Consider the following 19130-nt stretch of genomic DNA (forward strand, 5'->3'; position numbering starts at 1 on the left):
GTCACATATTTGAACCAGATATTTGATCATATTAAGAAACAGTTAAATTTTTGAGGTGTGATAACGATAGTTTAGGTGTAATGATAGTTTTTTTACACTTGACCTTAGCCAAAAGGCCAAGAAGCGATGATGATAGTTTTTTTTAAAACCACTTATCTTGTAAAGATACATATTAAAGTTTGGATAAAATTATATATCTGGGATTTGCTTCAAAATAATTGGGGAGTGCAGTGGGAAAGAGTAATGAGATACAGATGAAGTAAGATTTGCCATGAATTGAAGCTGGGTGATGAATACAGAAAAGGTTCATTATCCTATTCCCCACCTACTTTCATATATTCTGGAATTTTCCATCATGAAAAGTTGAAAAACAACAATAAAACAAACAAAAAACACACAAAAGAAAAAGGGCATTTCTAAGGAGTAATGGGAGAAAATTTCCAGTCTATCTTCCAGCCCCATTAAGTAGGCAGAGTCTCTGGGGGTCAGCCATATACTATCAAGTTCATTTACCAAGTCCTGCCCTTCATTTTACATCATTAGTCTAAGAAAGGACATCAAGTTGTCTGAATTTGATTACTTACCAGATACCTCTTAATGTCCAGGTTTACTACCCAATTTTAACTTGACTTTAAGAAAAATTAAAACAATTTTTGAAGCTAACAGAATTTTAGCATTTGTTGAATTTATTCAGCATAACCACAGAGGTATTGTCTTCATGCTGTCACACACAGACACAAACACAGATACAACACAATATCCGTATTTAGCCAAGTGCATTCCTTCTGAGGCTCATTTATATGTCTTCATATGCCACAGCCCATCATTTAAATAATGGATATTTTCAATGCCAATTCCTTTGTTGACTTTCTCACTATAGAAGGAAAAAAGCATATAAACATATTGTTATGAATTTTTATAGGCTTACTTATGATAAATATAATTCAAAATGAATTGCTATTTTGCAATTATTGAGCCACGTGTAGGGAATTTACTTATATTACATTAACATTATTGACTACATTAAACTACATTACTCTGCTGCAGTTCCTGTCTTTTTTTTTTTTTTAAAGATTTTTTATTTGTTTATTTGACAGACAGAGATTACAAGTAGACAGAAAGGCAGGCAGAGAGAGAGAGAGGGAAGCAAGCTCCCTGCTGAGCAGAGAGCCCGATGCGGGACTCGATCCCAGGACCCTGGGATCATGACCTGAGCCGAAGGCAGCGGCTTAACCCACTGAGCCACCCAGGCGCCCTGCAGTTCCTGTCTTAAAGTGATTCCAGTGATCTAACTAGTTGGTCTATAGAAACAAAGTAATGATGTCACCATACCAGGAGAACATCAAAGTGTTATACTTAACCGTGAAACAAAATTAATAGAAATAATTTGGTCATCAAATGAGTTCCAAAGTTTTTCAGTATACTGACTATATTTTGGTAATATATCTTTAATATTTCCTTAATATTCTATACTACCAGGTCAAAAGAGAAGATAAACACTGTGTAGTACTGAACTATGTCACTGGTTTAAAAATTAACTGTGGAGCGACTGGATGGCTCAGTCAGTTAAGTGGCAGACTCTTGATTTTGGCTCAGGTAATGATCTCAGGGTCCTAGGACTGAGCCCCACGTCAGGCTCGGTGCTCAGTGGGAAGTCTGCTCAAGGACTCTCTCTCTCCCTCTCTCTGTCCCTCCCCTTGCTCCTTCTCTCTTCCTCTCTCTCTCTCTCTCTCTCAAAATAAATAAATAAATAAATATTTTAAAATTAAAAAATAAAAGAAACTAATAGCAAAACATCTTTCCTCCCACCCAATTTAAACCATACTAAATAAGATGTTCCTAAAATACCACATACATACATACATACATACATACATACATACATATAGAACAGCTGTGCTGGCACACAGTTCTTATCTGAGTGCTTAAGAAAGAATGCAATCCGGGAGAGAAAATAGGTTTCAGGGACGCCTGGGTGGCTCAGTAGGTTAAAGCCTCTGCCTTCGGCTCAGGTCATGATCTCAGGGTCCTAGGATTGAGCCCCACATCGGGCTCTCTGCTCAGCAGGGAGCCTGCCCCCCCCACACCAACTCTCTGCCTGCCTCTCTGCTTACATGTGCTTTCTGTCTATTAAATGAATAAATAAAATCTTTAAAAAAAAAAGAAAGTGGGTTTCAATGGCTTCTTAAGTGTTAGGAAAAATCAGAAATGAGGCTTCTCTGCTTAAATATTTGTAAGATGTGGTATGAATGAGAGCAAATTTAACCTGTAATTCTGATGCTTCCTGAGTAGGCTACCCATATCTCAAAAGCTTAGGGGAGACTAACATGAGACTTACATATCTTCTGCAGACATCTTCATGACTCCAACACACAGAGCATGCTGTTTTCCTTCTGCCATGATTGCCTGAAAACACACAGCTAAGAAAACTATTTATCTATCAAAATGCCTTAGAGAGGGGGTGTCAAACAATGATCACATTACTGGTAAAAGTCACTTTGAACCCATCTTGTATCCTCACCCGGACCACCAACACTCCTTGAGGACAGACACCTAGCAGAGTCTGTAGGCTCATGGTAAATATTCAATAAACGATGAATGAATCTAATTATCATTCTTGGTTGTTAAGTTAAATGCTAATACTATAACTCAATGCCAACAAAACCAAAATTAAGTCATGCAAAAAAGAAGATAAAATTTCTTGCATGTAAGTATTAAAAACTGTGAAATAAATATGAATTTTTCTAATGTAATCACTGAATGATGGTTTTATTTAATAGACACATTAAAATAATTATTAAATCTCCAATCTATCTTTAAGAATTCAGTGTTTCAACCTTTCTAGAACAACCAAAATGTTCTTGGTTATCATTTGAAGCCTTTAGAATGTTAAACATGGTGTGGCGCATGGGTGGCTCGGTCAGTTAAGTGTCTGCCTTCAGCTCAGGTCATGATCCTGGTTGTCCTGAGATCAAGCCCCACAGGGAGCTCTCTGCTCAGTGCAGAATCTGCTTCTCCCTCTCCCTCTGCCTCTACCCCCGCCTGTGCCCTCTCACCCATGCTATCTCTCTCTCTCAAATAAAATCTTTTAAAAAACATAAAATGTTAAACACTGCAGTACATATTCTACAAGGTAAACGTTCAAGGGTACACAGTATCTCTCTGTACTAGTTTTGTAACTAAAAGTCTAAAATTATTTCAAAATAAAAATTGCTTAAAAAGCAAAGGCTTTCTAAATTTTCCATTTAAGGGAAACTCCAGAACTACTAATCTATGACACTTAGAAAAATCATAAACATAAAAAAACAAACCCTGTCCTCACAGAATACTATTCTCCATTTTCTCCACCTCACTTTCAGTTCATACATTCATTCGACGTTCCAAAAATATTTGAGCACCTATTATGTGACCAGTATCTATGTCAATATAAGCTTTCCTAAGATATAAACATACACTTTATATTACCCCTTAAATATAACTGCCACAACAGAGGATACTATCCTTTCGAGTACAGGACACACTCTTAAACCCACTTCAACAGCCTTCCCACTCCACAGTGATTTCCCTATTCCTACCAAGTATTCTCTCAACCTGAAACAAATGGCCACTTTATCTTTGACAAGATATCCTCCTGTCCAGATAGTTGACAAAAACCCAGTTAATCAGGGTATCTCGGTGGCTCAGTTGGTTAAGCCACTGCCTTCGGCTCAGGTCATGATCTCAGGGTCCTGGGATCGAGTCCCGCATCGGGCTCTCTGCTCAGGAGGGAGCCTGCTTCCCTCTCTCTCTCTCTCTCTCTCTCTGCCTGCCTCTCTACCTACTTGTGATCTCTCCCTGTCAAATAAATAAATAAAATCTTTTTTTAAAAAAACCAGTTAATCTAGAATATAGCTAACCACCGCTGTAGAAATGAAAATAATGCACAATTATTCAACCATATCATTGAGTTTTAAGGACTACCTGAAACTTAAACATTTCTTTTTGAGTAAGTATGTTCTGAGGCCTAGCCAACTTAAAAATGAACTTTAGGGGCGCCTGGGTGGCTCAGTGGGTTAAAGCCTCTGCCTTCGGCTCAGGTCATGATCCCAGGGTCCTGGGATGGAGCCCTGCATCGGGCTCTCTGCTCCTTGGAGAGCCTGCTTCCTCCTGTCTCTCTGCCTGTCTCTCTGCCTGTCTCTCTGCCTGTCTCTCTGCCTGCCTCTCTGCCTACTTGTCATCTCTGTCTATCAAATAAATAAATAAAATCTTAAAAAAAAATGAACTTTAAAATGAAAGTTGGGAATTGTCCATATTTCCCACTACCCACTTCTAACACCCTACCTGATATTTAAGCTCTTTTCCCTTTTGAGTGCTTTTACTGCAGTGCACATGGATAAGCCACCAGTAAAAGTAGCAAGCCGATGCCCGAAGAAGTGATCTAGTCATATCATACATATCCTCTCCATTAATAATCAAGTTTTATTATTATTTTCTTTAAAGATTTTATTTATTTGAGAGAGAAAGAGTGAGTGAGCAAGAGAGAAAACACAAGCCATGTTGCGGGGGCAGAGGGCAGGGTGGGGGAGGGGGAAGCAGAGAGAGAAGCAGACTCCCCACAGAGCAGGGGCCCCCCATGCAGGGCTTGATCCTGGGATCGTGACCTGAGCCAAAGGCAGATGCTTAACCAACCAAGCCACCCAGGTGCCCCCATAATCAAATTTTTTTTTTTTTTTAAAGATTTTATTTATTTATTTGACAGAGAGAAATCACAAGTAGTTGGAGAGGCAGGCAGAGAGAGAGAGAGGGAAGCAGGCTCTCTGCTGCGCAGAGAGCCCGATGTGGGACTCGATCCCAGGACCCTGAGATCATGACCCGAGCCGAAGGCAGCGGCTTAACCCACTGAGCCACCCAGGCGCCCCAGCCCCATAATCAAATTTTATACTGTGTCCTGAGTCTTGATAACACTGGGCCATAACTGGGCTGCAATGCAGCTGGGACTCTTTTATTACTTGTTTCCATTTAACTTCTAAGATGGGACATAATTTAGTCTCAAGAAAAGATATTATTTCCCACATCTTGAAATGTAACCAGAAAGGAATGAGATAACAGTAACAGTAACCTCCAAAAAGTACATCTAATTTTCTCTGGAACAAAAGATCTTTCAGTAATGACAAAAATACTGTGAATACATTTTTTTAGCAGTTACAGCCTGGGAAGGATACAACAATTGTATCTACTACAGCAGGGTAAAGTTTAGCTCCAGGAGAAGTTAAGCCTGGACACATGATATTTGCTCCACTGAGTACAAATTTGATGGCTCCTTTATCAACTTGCTGGTGTGGCAGGATAAAAGGATCTAGAAGAAAAGAAACACATTACATAAATTAATGAGGCTAATGACTGAATAGAAAAAGGCAAAAGACATGAACAAATATTTCCCCAAATTATAGTATTTTGACAGATGCAAAATAAAACTAAAGCACCTCCTTTACTTAGCAAGTTGGTAAATATTTTTTAAAGATTTAATTTCTTTCTCAGAGAGAGAGAGGCTGAGCACAAGCAGGGGGAGCAGCAGGCAGAGGGAGAAGCAGGCTACCTGCTGAGCAAGGAGCCCGATGTGTAACTCGAATGTAGGACCCTGGGATCATGACCTAAGCCAAAGGCAGCCACTTAACCGACTGAGCCACCCAGGTGTCCCCATATTGGTAAATATTTTTAACAAAAGTAATCCCCAGTGCTAGCAAGAGTGTGGGAAAACTAGCATTCTTATACATTGCTAGAAGGCTTGTAATTGGGTACAATCTTTCTTTAGGACTACTTGGCAACATGTATCAACAGCCTTGAAAAGGTTCAAACTCTTTGACTCAGTAATTCTATTACTAAGACTTTATCCTAAGAAAAAATTAGAGAGGGCCACCTGGGTGGCTCAGGTGTTAAGCATCTGCCTTCGGCTCGGGTCATGATCCCAGGGTCCTGGGATCAAGGCCCACGTTGGGCTCCCTGCTTAATGGGAAGCCTGCTTCTCCCTCTTCCACTTCTCCTGTTTGTGTTCCCTGTCTTGTCTCTCTCTGTCAAACAAATAAATAACATCTTTTTTAAAAATTAGAGATACATAATATACTTAGGTAGAAATATATTCATTGAAGTACTACTCTTTATAATAGAAATAAATTGGAATCAACCTAAATGTCCAACAATAAAGAGATAAATGACTTAAGTATAACATACATAAAACATAACCATATTTTTAGAGACTATGTAATACTCAGGTAAATGTTCATACTAATGTTAAAAGAAAAAAAAAAACAATAATAAAAAAAAAAAAAAACACCAGGGACGCCTTGGTGGCTCAGGTGTTAAGCATCTGCCTTCGGCTCAGGTCATGATCCCAAGGTGCTGGGATCGAGTCCCACATCGGGTCCCTGCTCAGCAGAGAGCCTGCTTCTCCCTCTCCCTCTGCCTGCTGCTCTGCCTACTTGTGCTCTCTCTCTCTCTCTGTCAAATAAATAAAATCTTTAAAAAAAAAAAACAGCCACTACAGAGATCAGTGGGTGGTAGGGGTTGAGAGGAAGGAGCAAGGGACAAAGAGGTGGAGCAAAGGGTTTTTAGGGCAGTGAAACTGTTTTATGATACTATGATAGTGCATAGTGATACTATAACAGTGCATACATAACATTATGCATTTGACAAAACCACAGAATGTACAATGCAAAGAATGAGCCCTAATATAAACTATGGCCTTTGGTTAATAATAATGTAAGAACATTGGTTCATCAATAGTAACAAATGCAGTACATCAATATAAGATGTTAATAACAAGGGAAGGAGGGTAGGAAGTACATGGGAACTCTGTACTTTCTGCTCTATTTTTCTATAAACCTGCAACTGTCCTAAAAAAAAAAAAACAACTCTATTAATTAAAAACTATTTAACAGAGTGCACAACTTCAAAAGGAAAAAAATACATACGTTTATACATACATAGCAAATAGAGGTACCTGGGTGGCTCAGTCAGTTATCCTTCTGCCTTCAACTCAGGTCATGATCCCAGTGTCCTGGGATCAAGCCCTGCATTGGGCTCTCTGCTCAGTGGAGAGTCTGCTTCTCCCTCTGCCCCTCCCCCTGCTTGTTTTCCCTCTCTCTCAAATTTTTAAAAAAAGAAATACACTGATATACTAGCTATGGTTATCTCTAGGTCATGGAAATACAGATGATTTCATTTCTCTATTTTCCAACTCTCTATGAACATGAATTCCTTTTGTAATCTCAAAAAACTTATTTTTGTGTGTGTATGTGTGTCTACTAATAGTTCACAATCTAAGAAGTAAAGGCTTCCTGAAGGATTCAAAACTTTTTAGACCTCTCGGGGTTTTCTGGAAATAATAATTAACTGGTAAAATTTATTCACTTTTTAAAAATACTTTATTGGGGCGCCTGGGTGGCTCAGCAGGTTAAAGCCTCTGCTTTCGGCTCAGGTCATGATCCCAGGGTCCTGGGATCGAGCCCCACATCAGGCTCTCTGCTCCGCAGGGAGCCTGTTTCCTCCTTTCTCTCTGCCTGCCTCTCTGCCTACTTGTGATCTCTGTCAAATAAATAAATAAAATCTTTAAAAAAAAAATAAATAAATAAAAAATAAAAAAATAAAAATACTTTATTCATTTAACAGAGAGAGAGAGATCACAAGTAGGCAGAGAGAAAAGCGGTGGGGTGGGGAGGCTCCCTGCTGAGCAGAGAGCCCATATTCGGGGCTCCATCCCAGAACCCTGGGATCATGACCTGAGCTGAAGGCAGAGGCTTATCCCACTGAACCACTCAGGTGCCCCTCAAATTTATTCACTTTAATGCCCTACCACTAGCCCTCCTACTAGTTAGAGAACAAGTAAGTCTTCTTCCAACCGAGACCATATATTAAACATGGATTCAAATTTAAACATCTTATTTAAAAAAGGAACCTGAATGAACGCATTTATACATAATTTGCTTTCCAGTTCTCCATCCTCATTAGTACCTGCCCTTTAATAATATGATGATGATGATCCTGATCATGGTAAGGACAATAATACACAGTAGTAGTGGACGGTTTTTGCACAATTACTATATCACTACAGCGGCTATCTTATATTAAGCCATTACTGTGTTCCAAACACTGTGTTAGATGAATTATATGCACAGTCTCATTTAATGCTCACAACCCTGGGAGATAATACCATATATCCTTTTTCTTGAAGACTTTATTTATTTATCTGAGAGAGAGAAAGGGAGAATGCAAGTACACACAGGGGAGGAGGAGGAGGAGGAGAAGGAAAGGGAGAGGATTCCAAGGAGACTCAGCGCTGAATGTGGAGGCTGATGCAGGGATAATATATCCATTTTAAAGATAAGGCAATAGGGATGTCTGGGTGGCTCAGTGGGTTAAGTGTCTGCTGTTGGCTCAGGTTGTGATCTCAGGGTCCTGGGATCTAGTCCCAGGCTCCTTGCTCCTCGGGGAACCTGCTTCTCCCTCTGCCTGCTGCTACTCCCTGCTTGAGCACTCTCTCTCTCTCTCATCTTCTGACAAATAAATAAATAAAATCTTTTAAAAAATAAGGATAAGGCAATAAAGCTTAAGCACGTTAAGTGACTTGACCTGTTTAAGTGGCTTGGCAAAAATGACATGTGCTGGGAATTGAACCTGGTGTTCCTAACTCCAAGTATGCTTTTAACCACCATATTACTGTGCTTCTTGCAAATCAATAACTTTAGGATGTCCTAAAAGGTTGGTTCCTAGCAAAATATCATTAAATAGGGACATTTCTCTCTTCCAACTTATTATGCAAAGTCTTAGCATAGAGGAAAACCATAAGAATAGTTCAATGAACACTTGGACACCATCCACGTAGATTGAAAAACTCTTCATTAACCCTTTGCTCTACTTGCTCTATCTCTTTTTATTTCTACACACATATTTTGTCCTCCACCATTTGAAATTTCAGACATAATGCTTCACCATAAGTACATATCACCTAAAAATAAAATCATTCTCCTAAATAACCACAATATTATCATACCTAAAAATTTAACACTAGTTGTACAATATCATCTTTAGCCAAACCATGTTCAAATTTTGCCCCAAGGGTCTAAGAAAGTGTTTTATTTCTTTTGAGGCAGGGGAGGAGGGCTTGAATTTTGTTTTTCAAACCAGGACCCAATCTAGATTCATGCAAGACATTTGAGCATTTTGTCTTTGTTCTCTTTTAGTTAAAAAGGAATTAATGTCATCAAAATGTCCTAATGTCACCAACATATTTTCATTTTAAACTTTTCCCATTGCATCAGGACTCAGTTTCTCTCCATTGTACTTTTTTAATCCGAGGAAATCAATACTTAATCAAATAACTGTAAATAATCCTTCCTAATCTGTAAATAACCTTCCTAAATGATAAAATGCTTCACCTCTTTTAAGACTCGCCTTACCGCTCCAGACCTCCATTCTACCAGGTAATTCAAAATTGATCTCGTCTTACCAAAAACCAAACTCATTAAGTTACCACTACCATCTCTAGAGCCCTCCAGTTGCTCCCTTCCTTTCTGCCTCTTGGCTGGAATGCCAGAAATATACTGGTTTGAAAAGCGGAAATTTTGACTTCACAGTTAAAAACCTCTTGCGCATGAAGATTGTATCTCCTTTGGATTTTCTTTTGTAATGTACTCAGTCTAATAATAATGTAGGTATGTAAGAAACATTATTTCATAACACCTGAGCTTGGCACTCAACTAACAGTAACTGGGACTCCCACAATTAGTCAGTCCTTTCCTTTATACAGAGTTATCTCTACAAGACAAATCTACATACAAATTTAAAAGAAGGAAGTGCTCATAGCACTTATCACCGTTTGTGAATATTTATGTATTTATCGAATGTATACATGTATACATGTGTACATATATATATATGTAATTATCTAATTGTTATCTATTCTTCCAACAAGACTGTTAGCTTCATAGGGACAGGAACAATGTCTGCCTTTGATTCCTGTCATATTCTCAAGTAGCTAGTTCAGAGCCTGACACATGGTAAGTTCAATAAATATTTGCTCAATGAATGAATGTTCTTTCTTGGCCTTTCTGGAATGCCTAATAAGAAAATTTGCATTTTTTAAAATTTACTACAAGATGGGGATTCATTTTAGTTTTATATCCCTTATCACCTAGTATTAATAAGTTAACTTCCAGAAATCACTTCTAACTTTCCATGTCCCCAAATACATATTTTCTTTTTTTAAAAAAAGATTTTATTTATTTATTTGACAGACAGAGATCACAAGTAGGCAGAAAGGCGGGGGGGGGGGGCTCCCTGCTGAGCAGACAGCCCAATTCAGGGCTCGATCCCAGGACCCTGGGACCATGACCTAAGCTGAAGGCAGAGGCTTTAAGCCACTGAGTCACCCAGGTGCCCCAAATACATATTTTCTAACAAGACTTACATTTGTGAAGTAACCTTAGGGTTGGATAAAAAGGCCCTTCTCTTTGTCTAAAAAATAGTAATTCTCCATTTACTGTAAGGATTTCTACATGTTCATGGCTGTAAGACAAATGTCACAAAGTACCAAGTTAGATATTTTCTTTCTAAAATGAATATGTCAAACATCCTTTAGATAACAAAAAATATGAAACATACATCTACAAAGATACAGTAACCTCTTTTATATTTCATTAAATATCCAGGAAAAAAAATCACCATTTAAATTGTTTCACCTACCATAACAGTCCAATAGAGGAATAAAAAAAAATATGACCTACTACAATTTCATTTCACATCTTATTATCTTAATTTCATCATTAGGTAATTCAATAAAACAAATATCTACAGTACAAACTGAAATAAATTCAAGTTTGAATAAAAACACTTAACTCTAATAAAACAATCAGTACACAAAGCTACATTTTTCAGGAACAAAGAGAAACACTTGAAAATACAAATACTGATGTTTTAGTTTTTCTATTTATCTACTTCTATAATTAATCAACCAATGGTTAATGTGAAAATAATTCCATTTATTATGAGTGCAATCTAATCATACAATATTCAGCTACTCTGAGCTTTATATAGAGAAAAATAGACTTACCATCGCACTATTTTGACAGGATCTTTCTTAGGCATGATTTGATTAAGCCATGGTTCAATACCTGGAAATTGTTCTATCAACTGGTTCTTAATACCCTTTATAACTGAGGTTTTCAACTGGATGCAGTTGGACACATTTTCTTTTTCATCAAATCTGTCAAATTATTTTTGCAAGAAAAAGGCATTTTCAAGCAGACATATCAAAATAGCTAAAGGTATTGTTTTCATTAGTCATCTATTCCCAAGTAAGTATTTTAGATGTCTAAAATAACTATGAAATAAATTGTTTTTAAAAATATCATTTCCCTTTAATTCTGTCCAGCGCAAAACCAGTGTCTTAATACAATATTAAACTGTCATGTATACACAATGGAGGGGGGTGGTGGGGGTGGGGGGAGGATAGGAGGCATATTTCACATCCTAATCTGTAATCAGCTACACAAATGCCTTTCCTGGAAAACCCTTCTCAATTCTACCCAGGAAGAAACAGATCCCCACCTATAACAAAACCTGTGTGAAAAAACAAAAGTAAACCAAAACAAAACAAAAGCCTCTCAGGCGCTGAAACACAAAAGACCAACCCAAATATAACACAGAAAACTGGCCCCTGCTAGGCTATGCAATCTGCTGAGGTTTTGTTTTGTTTTGTTAAGTGATGATGAGGATTATTTCTAAGATCCCTATTTATTTTTGTTCAAAATGTCATGCACAAAACCCACCTTCCTTTGCCCATGTTCCCCCTTTGCTTTTTATGTCTACCAAGTCTGGAAGAAAAACCCACTAGGTAGGTTCCCAAAGAATTTTTGTCTTCCTTACACTGAACTGCCTATGGGGCAATCACGCTATTTTCAAGACAAGGTTAATCTGGCAGCTAGGCAATAGACATGACAGGCCGCTTGCTTCCTGTCACCCAGACTCCTTCACTCCCAAGACCCAGGAAGTCAAGCCTTCCCTTATTCAGTTCATAACTAATAAACATATGGCATTGAGTGCAGGGCTCTCCTCTGAGATAAAGAGGATATACCCTTAAATCACAGTGCAAGGATGTGATTGGTAGAACCTAGGAACAGGGATAGGATTGGGAGAGGGGGCAAAAGAGAAAGAGGGCTAAGGAAAAAGAAAATGAGGGTGGGAGGATCAAAACTCGATTGAAGATTAGGGATGGAAAGGTTACAGTGTTGCAAGTTGCGAGTGAGAGCCTAGTACTACAAAAACCTTAGGGAATAAGGATGGCAGGGGTGGGGGAGAGAGAAAGAGGTTCTTTGCTCTCGCCCTCTTCCCCACCCCCACCCCCACCCCCTTTGTGAGCAGCCGATGGAGTCCACAGCATGTCCTTACTTCTTGAACATGATCCAAGGTGAAGGGGACGACGATAGGGAAGGGCCCGGAATGGGAAAAGAGAATTGAAATAGCAAGGGTCCGGCAGATCCTCGTTACACGAGGAAGGCCGGCACTGACAGTCTGAGCTGTTGTCGTTATCCGGAAAGGGAGACAGCCAGCCGCACTTTACGGTTCTCAATGAAATTTGACTACTTCCGCTCCTCTGAGCACGTCGGCGCTTTGGCCGGCCCTTTTTGGGCTACAGATTACCCTCCAGCGAGGAGAGCTGGAAGGGCGGGGCTACAGAAGGAAGAAGAGATAGAGCAATCACTCTAGCTGCAGGAAGAGGAGAATGAAGGGGGTGGAGTAATCGATCAAGGCAGCATTTATGGCAGTTGCGTCAGTTACGGGCTCCTCAAAGGGCCAAGATTATTCCGTGTTTGGTTGCCACCTGCTTATCCACCTAGGCAATTTTTCAGTGGGAACGTTTTTGTTCCAAGAGACACTCGAACGGATCGGTGCTTACCAAACACCGTGAACCCAGGAAAACCTCATGGCATCTTGTTAATGTATTCGTGGGCTTGACCACGTTTCGCAAGCAATAATACAGGATATCCAGTTAACTTTGAATTTCAGATAAACAATGAATGTATATTTTTCAGTATGTCTACACCTCATGCAATATTTGGGACATACTTATATTTTTAAAATTTCCTTGTTATCTGAATGTAATTAGGCGTATGGTATTTTAATCTGACAATCACATTCACCGGCCACAGTGAGGTGCCCCCATAGAATTATTCACTAGGTTGCTGTCCCCTGACTCAACATACCTACAAGTTGGGCTATAACTCAAGGGAGCTAATTTCCCTGACGATAGAATGGCCTCTAGGCAAGCTATACAAGACTTATCTGACCGAAGAGGTAACAGTCAAAGAAACACGTTTTATTAGTTAATTTTAAAAAGAGCGAATCCAAAGTTTTGATCAGCAAAGAAACCATAGAAAAATACAAAACCTAACTAAACAGGCACCATCCAGGCAGTTGAGTGGATGAGCACTCATCTGTAAAACAAATACACCAGCCTCTCCGGAGAGCAAATACTCTATATTGGGGAGATGGGTGTTTGGAGCAATCATAATAAGCGCTATTATGTATTTGAATTGTACAACAAACTCACCTTGCCTTTATTCTATGGTAGGGACACTCTTCTTCTTCTTCTTCTTTTTTTTTTAAAGATTTTATTTATTTGAGAGAGAGAGAGAGAGAGAGAGAGAGATCACAAGTAGGCAGAGAGGCAGGCAGAGAGAGAGGAGAGGAAGCAGGCTCCCTGCGGAGCAGAGAGCCGGTCGCGGGGCTTGATCCCAGGACTCCAGTGACCTGAGCCGGAGGCAGAGGCTTTAACCCACTGAGACATCCAGGCGCCCCTGGTAGGGACACTCTTCTGATTATAATTTGGTTTGCCATAAAGATCTCCCTGACAAGAATTTGCCATTTTTAAAAATTCTATTTATTTATCCGAGAGAGAGAAAGAGTGAGAGAAAATGAGCAGGGGAGGCGCAGAGGGAGAAGTAGACTCCCATCTGAGCAGGGAGCCTGAGGAAAGGCTCCACCCCAGGACCCTGAGATCATGACCTGAGCCAAAGGCAGGTGCTTAACTGCTGAGCCACCCAAGTGCCCCGAATTTGCCATTTTTAATTCAAATCCTCATGAACAATTGTTTGTCTTTGTAAATTAATAAATTGCCATTCTGGTTTATACCTGTCTCTTATGAATGTCCTTAGTGTGACATTTAGAATATTGAATTTATGAACATACAAAACTGAAGCCCAGACCCCGAGCTGTGGTTGGTGGTGCTACACTGTCAGGCTTCTTGCCAAACAGCTTTCCTCTCCTGGCACATCACCCTGGGAGCCTGCCATGTAACAATAAATACATTATAACAACAATAAACAATTATTAAGTAGCTTGAGATGAATGGAAAAAAGAACCCATTGAATCTATACATGTTAATAGCATAGTAGTAACTATATATTCCACTAGTAAATAAAATTTAACTTGATAGACCCCAGAGTTAAGAATACCTAGATGGACTTTCTACTTTCTACTTACTTTTAAGAAAAGTAATAATTCAAAAGTCAAATATTTGCAGCACTAGAAATAATAACTGACTTTTAATTCTACAAAATCATGCATACTCTATCCAAATTATGACAAGTCTCATATGCATGAGACTAGATATATAGCAAGATGTACATACATGTTTTAATCTAATTTCATATACTCTGATGATCATAGAAACTGAATCTGAATTATGACAAATGCCAAGTTAGGTCATCAGTATTAATGAGGTATTTAGTTTTGTATGTGAGCATGAATACCTTCATTCATAACCCACCTACACAAATACATAAGCAGGGTCCAATTTTCACTGCAATGTGTTTCTGGTTTTATGTTGTAAATGGTATCATCTTAAAGTGGATTTTTTTCCCAAGGTTAATTGGGGCTTTGCTTCTGACAAAGGACTCATCTTCAAGTAAATCATTGCTGTAACAAACTATATATCATAAAAGAAGAAATACCCCAAACTAAACCTCTTCAAAACTTAAAATAATGAAAAAAATTAAAATAGTGGTGGCACCTGGATGGTACAGTTGGTTGAGCAACAGACTCTTGGTTTGCACCCAGGTCCTGATCTCCAGGTCATGGGATTAAGCCCCACATTGGGCATGGAGTCTTTTTTTTTTTTTCAGTGTTCCAAGATTCATTGTTTATGCACTACACCCAGCACTCCATGCAATACGTGCCTTCCTTTTTTACTTTGTTTTTAATTTTTATTTATTTTTTAAATTTCTTTTCAGTGTTCCAGAATTCATTGTTTATGCACCACACCCCGCGCCGGGCATGGAGTCTTCTTGAGGATTCTTTCTCCCTCTGCCCCTCCCACTCATGTGCTCCCTCTCTCAATCTCTCTCTCTCTCAAATAAATAAATACATCTTTTAAAAAATTAAAATAATGGAGTGCCTCGGTGGCTCAGTTGGTTGAGCATCTGCCTTTGGCTCAGGTCATGATCCCAGTGTGGGGCTCCCTGCTCAGCAGGGACCATGCTTCCCCCTCTCCTACTTCCCCTCCCCCGACTTGTGCTCTCTCTCTCTAATAGATAAATGAAATCTTTTAAAAAATTCAAATAATGAACTTCATTTATTCATGCAATAAGTAGTTATGAAGGACCTTTCTGTTTTAAACATACATGCTCTCTGTACTATAATTTGTGCATAAATATTCTGTGCAACCTAGAAGGTTCTTCAGTGCACATGCAGCATGGAACACAGAAAACCCAAGTCTATCATATATTTTACTAAAATATATAACCTAGCTATAAGAAACATTAAATGTTCAACAATGGTATTTGCTTCCTTAAACTTTTGAAAGGATTTTTTAGGGTCATCTTGACACAAGGCTCTAATATGCTGCCCAGGGAAATTTGCTTTAGAAAGACTGCCTTTTCATCTCCATAAGCTTCCTTGAGCAATAAGTGTGGCACCAAAACCCTTTAGCACCCAGTAAAGAGAGGTTTCTTTAGGAGCTAGGCCACAGCTCTGAACACTGGAGGAACCGCTTTCACTGCAAGAAAGAATTGGGCCACTGCCAGACCCCTGCTGGGCCTCACATCTCTCAGAATCTACAGCCTGTGATGTCTTACATTAAGGTCAATTCTCCCACAAATTGCCTCTCAGCCTTACACCTTAGAGCCCTCTGCAGCCCGGCTTTCTATCCCCACAAGGGCAAGGCATACCTAAGAATCACACCACTACCCCCACCACCAATCCCTCTGCAGAGCATAGGTGAGAAAATGCTCTGGGCCGGCCATTGCCTGAATCTTTCCATATGGAGCAATATAAAGAACACCAACAAAACAGCAGCTCCTGCCTCCGGTGCCAAATACAGCTAAATTTGGGGAGAGCTCAAATCTTCCCATGTATCTGAGGACTGTAAGGACTAACCACCCTGCCAAACTTGGGACAAGTTGAACTCACTCACCATGCTCATTCACATCCTTGTTTTTCTCTTTCACAGCCCAGTATGCAAGCGCCCAGTTCAACTTATTTGCTATGTGACCTTGGGCAAGTGACTTGAATTCTGTGCCTGTTTTCTCATCTACACAATAAAGGCTCTACTTTATGAGGGTGCTACAAGGATTAAATGAGTTAATGCATGCAAAGCATTGTTACTTTTTTTTTTTTAAGTAAGCTCTACCGCCAGTGTGTTTCTTGAACTCATGACCCTGGGATCAAGGGTCCCACGTTCTACCAACTAAGCCAACCAGGTGTCCCTATTATTGTCACTACTAAATTACCGTATTGTTATTGTTTTCCCAATATCCCTCTGGACTTCTTCTCCCCCCACCTGACCTGTCATTTCTACCTTAACTTCCAAGTGCTTCTGCTGCGCCTTCTAGAACACCACTCTATGATTAACAAACTCTCCTACCATCCTCCAACTCATCCCTGAATATTCATGGCTTTCCCGTGAGAATGGAGCTTCCCTTGCAGATCTTTCAAGTGAAAGTGATTTATACCAATACATGCATATACTACCCAGTCAGGAGGTGAGGTGGGCATCCTCTTCCAGCCCCATAACAACTTCCAGATAATTCTTCCTTCACCCTCAGGTGAAAAACCCCAATTCTTCCTTTAAGTTTCATACCATTTGGTTACACCTCAACACCTTTACTCATTCACTGAAGATCCTGGCATCCGGCTCACAGCCTGTCCAGTCCCCACTCCACCCCCATAAAGCATTGTTTACAAAAAGAAAAAAAAAAAACCCTCCACAATATATTTCACCCATAAAGTGAAAAAAGCAAAAGTAAAACTGCATGCATTGTATGGTCCTACCTATGTTCTTTAAAAGCACATCTGTACGATATATATGTAAATACACCAAAAAATTTCTGGATGAATACACATAAAACTATCACTAGTTATTAAAGTACTGGCAATGGCAGGGAGCTGGGGCCAAATGCCCTGGTCTCAGGCTTTGGGAACTCTTTGAGTTCCCCAAAGTTAGGGGTTCAGAGGGAACAGGGGTTAACCAAGACAGAGGAAGCAGCGGCAGGTTATAATTTCCCCTTCCCCCGTGGTTCATTCACAGCCCACCTGGCCCCTCAGCCAGGCCCTGGGAAGGGGGACAGGTGGTGGCACGGCTTCTTTGGGGCCAGGACAGGGGAGAGACTTGCCCTCCCAGCGCCTGGGTCTGGGGCCCAGCCAGAAGGGCCGGGCTGGTCCTGGAGAACGGGTGAGCTGCCTCCCTCTGTCTCGGCAGCTCCAGGGCTGAGGGGGGCCATGGCCTGGGAGCTCGGAGGCTGTGACAGCTGAGCGGGGCAGGACGGTGTGGGCACACTTCAGGAAAGCCTCTTCCCCATGAGGACGCTAATGGCCAGGAACATAAGCTCATTTTCCTGGACAAAGCGGGAGGCCTCCAGGAAAGTAAGATTGCGCTCAGGGTCCAGGTCTTTTTTGAAGCCACAGAGATGGGCCACGATGTGGGGACTAGCCAACATGCCGGCGTCTGCTGGCCAAGCGGCCAGCGAGTTGTACCAGGCACCGATGCAGGGCTCCAGCCACCCGTCGGCAGCAACTCCATGTCACTGACCCAGAGCGCCCCTGGCCGGCTATGGCCCAAACCCGGAGTGTCACAGTCTCCCCACCCACATTGACCACCCGGGGGCCAAACTCCTGGCCGGCTGTGTGCTCGGAGCCCTGTTTGAACTTATTCTCAATGAACTGATGAAGCAGACATGATTTGCCAGTTCCCGCACTGCCGATCACCAGGAATTTGAAGGGGAGGTTGGAGGTCGCGCAATAGGGTACCGTGGCCCAGCCTGCCCCCGAGGGCATCCGCTCCACTCCAGCTGCCTCCTGGATGCCTTCCTACTGCCAGGCCGGCGCCGCCACTTCATCTAGGGGATTTTTCTATGTGGGATCATAGATGAGAGACAGATAGATGTGCTTCGATGCCTTTGATGGCTATAGAGCATTCCATTGTATGTGCGTACCATAATTTAACTAGTCTCCTTCTGATTGTCACCTACAAGAGGACTGAAGGGTAGAATGGAGCCATAGAACTCCAAGCCTCCTCCACCTTCCACTGGCTTCCCATCATCAGAGGTCAGGGTCCTATGCTCTAACACTTGTCTTAACCTCAAAAGTCCTCAACTCAACTATACCAACAAGAGGTCACTGAGGACCCCATACACAACGCTGCCCCTGGCAGAAATTAAGAAAAAACTCATACACTGGGACTAACCCCTCCTAGAGGTTTTCATTCACCGTAACAGCAATCAAGAGAGGGCCTAGAGTGGGGCAAATTTCAAGCCTCCCGAAACTTCCTCGCCTCTATCTACAAGAATCCAGACATGCAGTGCTCCCTACAACCTCATCATTCCTACCTACCTTGAGTCCACCAGGGACTGCTTTGATTAGAACATCCATCTCCAGGATGGATTTTTTTTTTTAAGTAAGCTCTACCGCCAGTGTGTTTCTTGAACTCATGACCCTGGGATCAAGGGTCCCACGTTCTACCAACTAAGCCAACCAGGTGTCCCTATTATTGTCACTACTAAATTACCGTATTGTTATTGTTTTCCCAATATCCCTCTGGACTTCTTCTCCCCCCACCTGACCTGTCATTTCTGGGTGGCTCAGTGGGTTAAGCCGCTGCCTTC

The 19130-nt window shown here is 40.8% G+C and overlaps 1 protein-coding gene and 1 pseudogene across 1 annotated transcript; both read right to left on the reverse strand.

The window, feature by feature from the left end:
• Window positions 1-668: 668 nt before the first annotated feature.
• On the reverse strand, window positions 669-12621 carry MCTS1 (MCTS1 re-initiation and release factor). Its single transcript, XM_004762056.3, has 6 exons — window positions 12421-12621; window positions 11084-11236; window positions 10442-10539; window positions 5202-5335; window positions 2339-2406; window positions 669-874 (listed from the first exon to the last, which is right to left on the reverse strand). Exons 1-6 carry the CDS (start codon window positions 12429-12431, stop codon window positions 793-795), a joined length of 546 nt encoding a protein of 181 aa, XP_004762113.1. The 5' UTR covers window positions 12432-12621; the 3' UTR covers window positions 669-792.
• Window positions 12622-17762: 5141 nt separating this feature from the next.
• On the reverse strand, window positions 17763-18352 carry LOC101673218 (annotated as a pseudogene).
• Between the last annotated feature and the right edge of the window lie 778 nt (window positions 18353-19130).

Source organism: Mustela putorius, unplaced genomic scaffold (assembly GCF_011764305.1).
Source record: "Mustela putorius furo isolate JIRA1106 unplaced genomic scaffold, ASM1176430v1.1 tig00003901_pilon_pilon_pilon, whole genome shotgun sequence".
In the NCBI taxonomy this organism is placed as follows: Eukaryota; Metazoa; Chordata; class Mammalia; order Carnivora; family Mustelidae; genus Mustela; species Mustela putorius.

Coding starts and splice junctions, on each gene's coding strand:
- MCTS1 (XM_004762056.3), bottom strand. Junction 5,336..10,441: donor CCTAAGGTTACTTCACAAAT/GTAAGTCTTGTT, acceptor CTTTTCTTCTAG/ATCCTTTTATCCTGCCACAC. Junction 875..2,338: donor AAGATGTCTGCAGAAGATAT/GTAAGTCTCATG, acceptor TTCCTTCTATAG/TGAGAAAGTCAACAAAGGAA.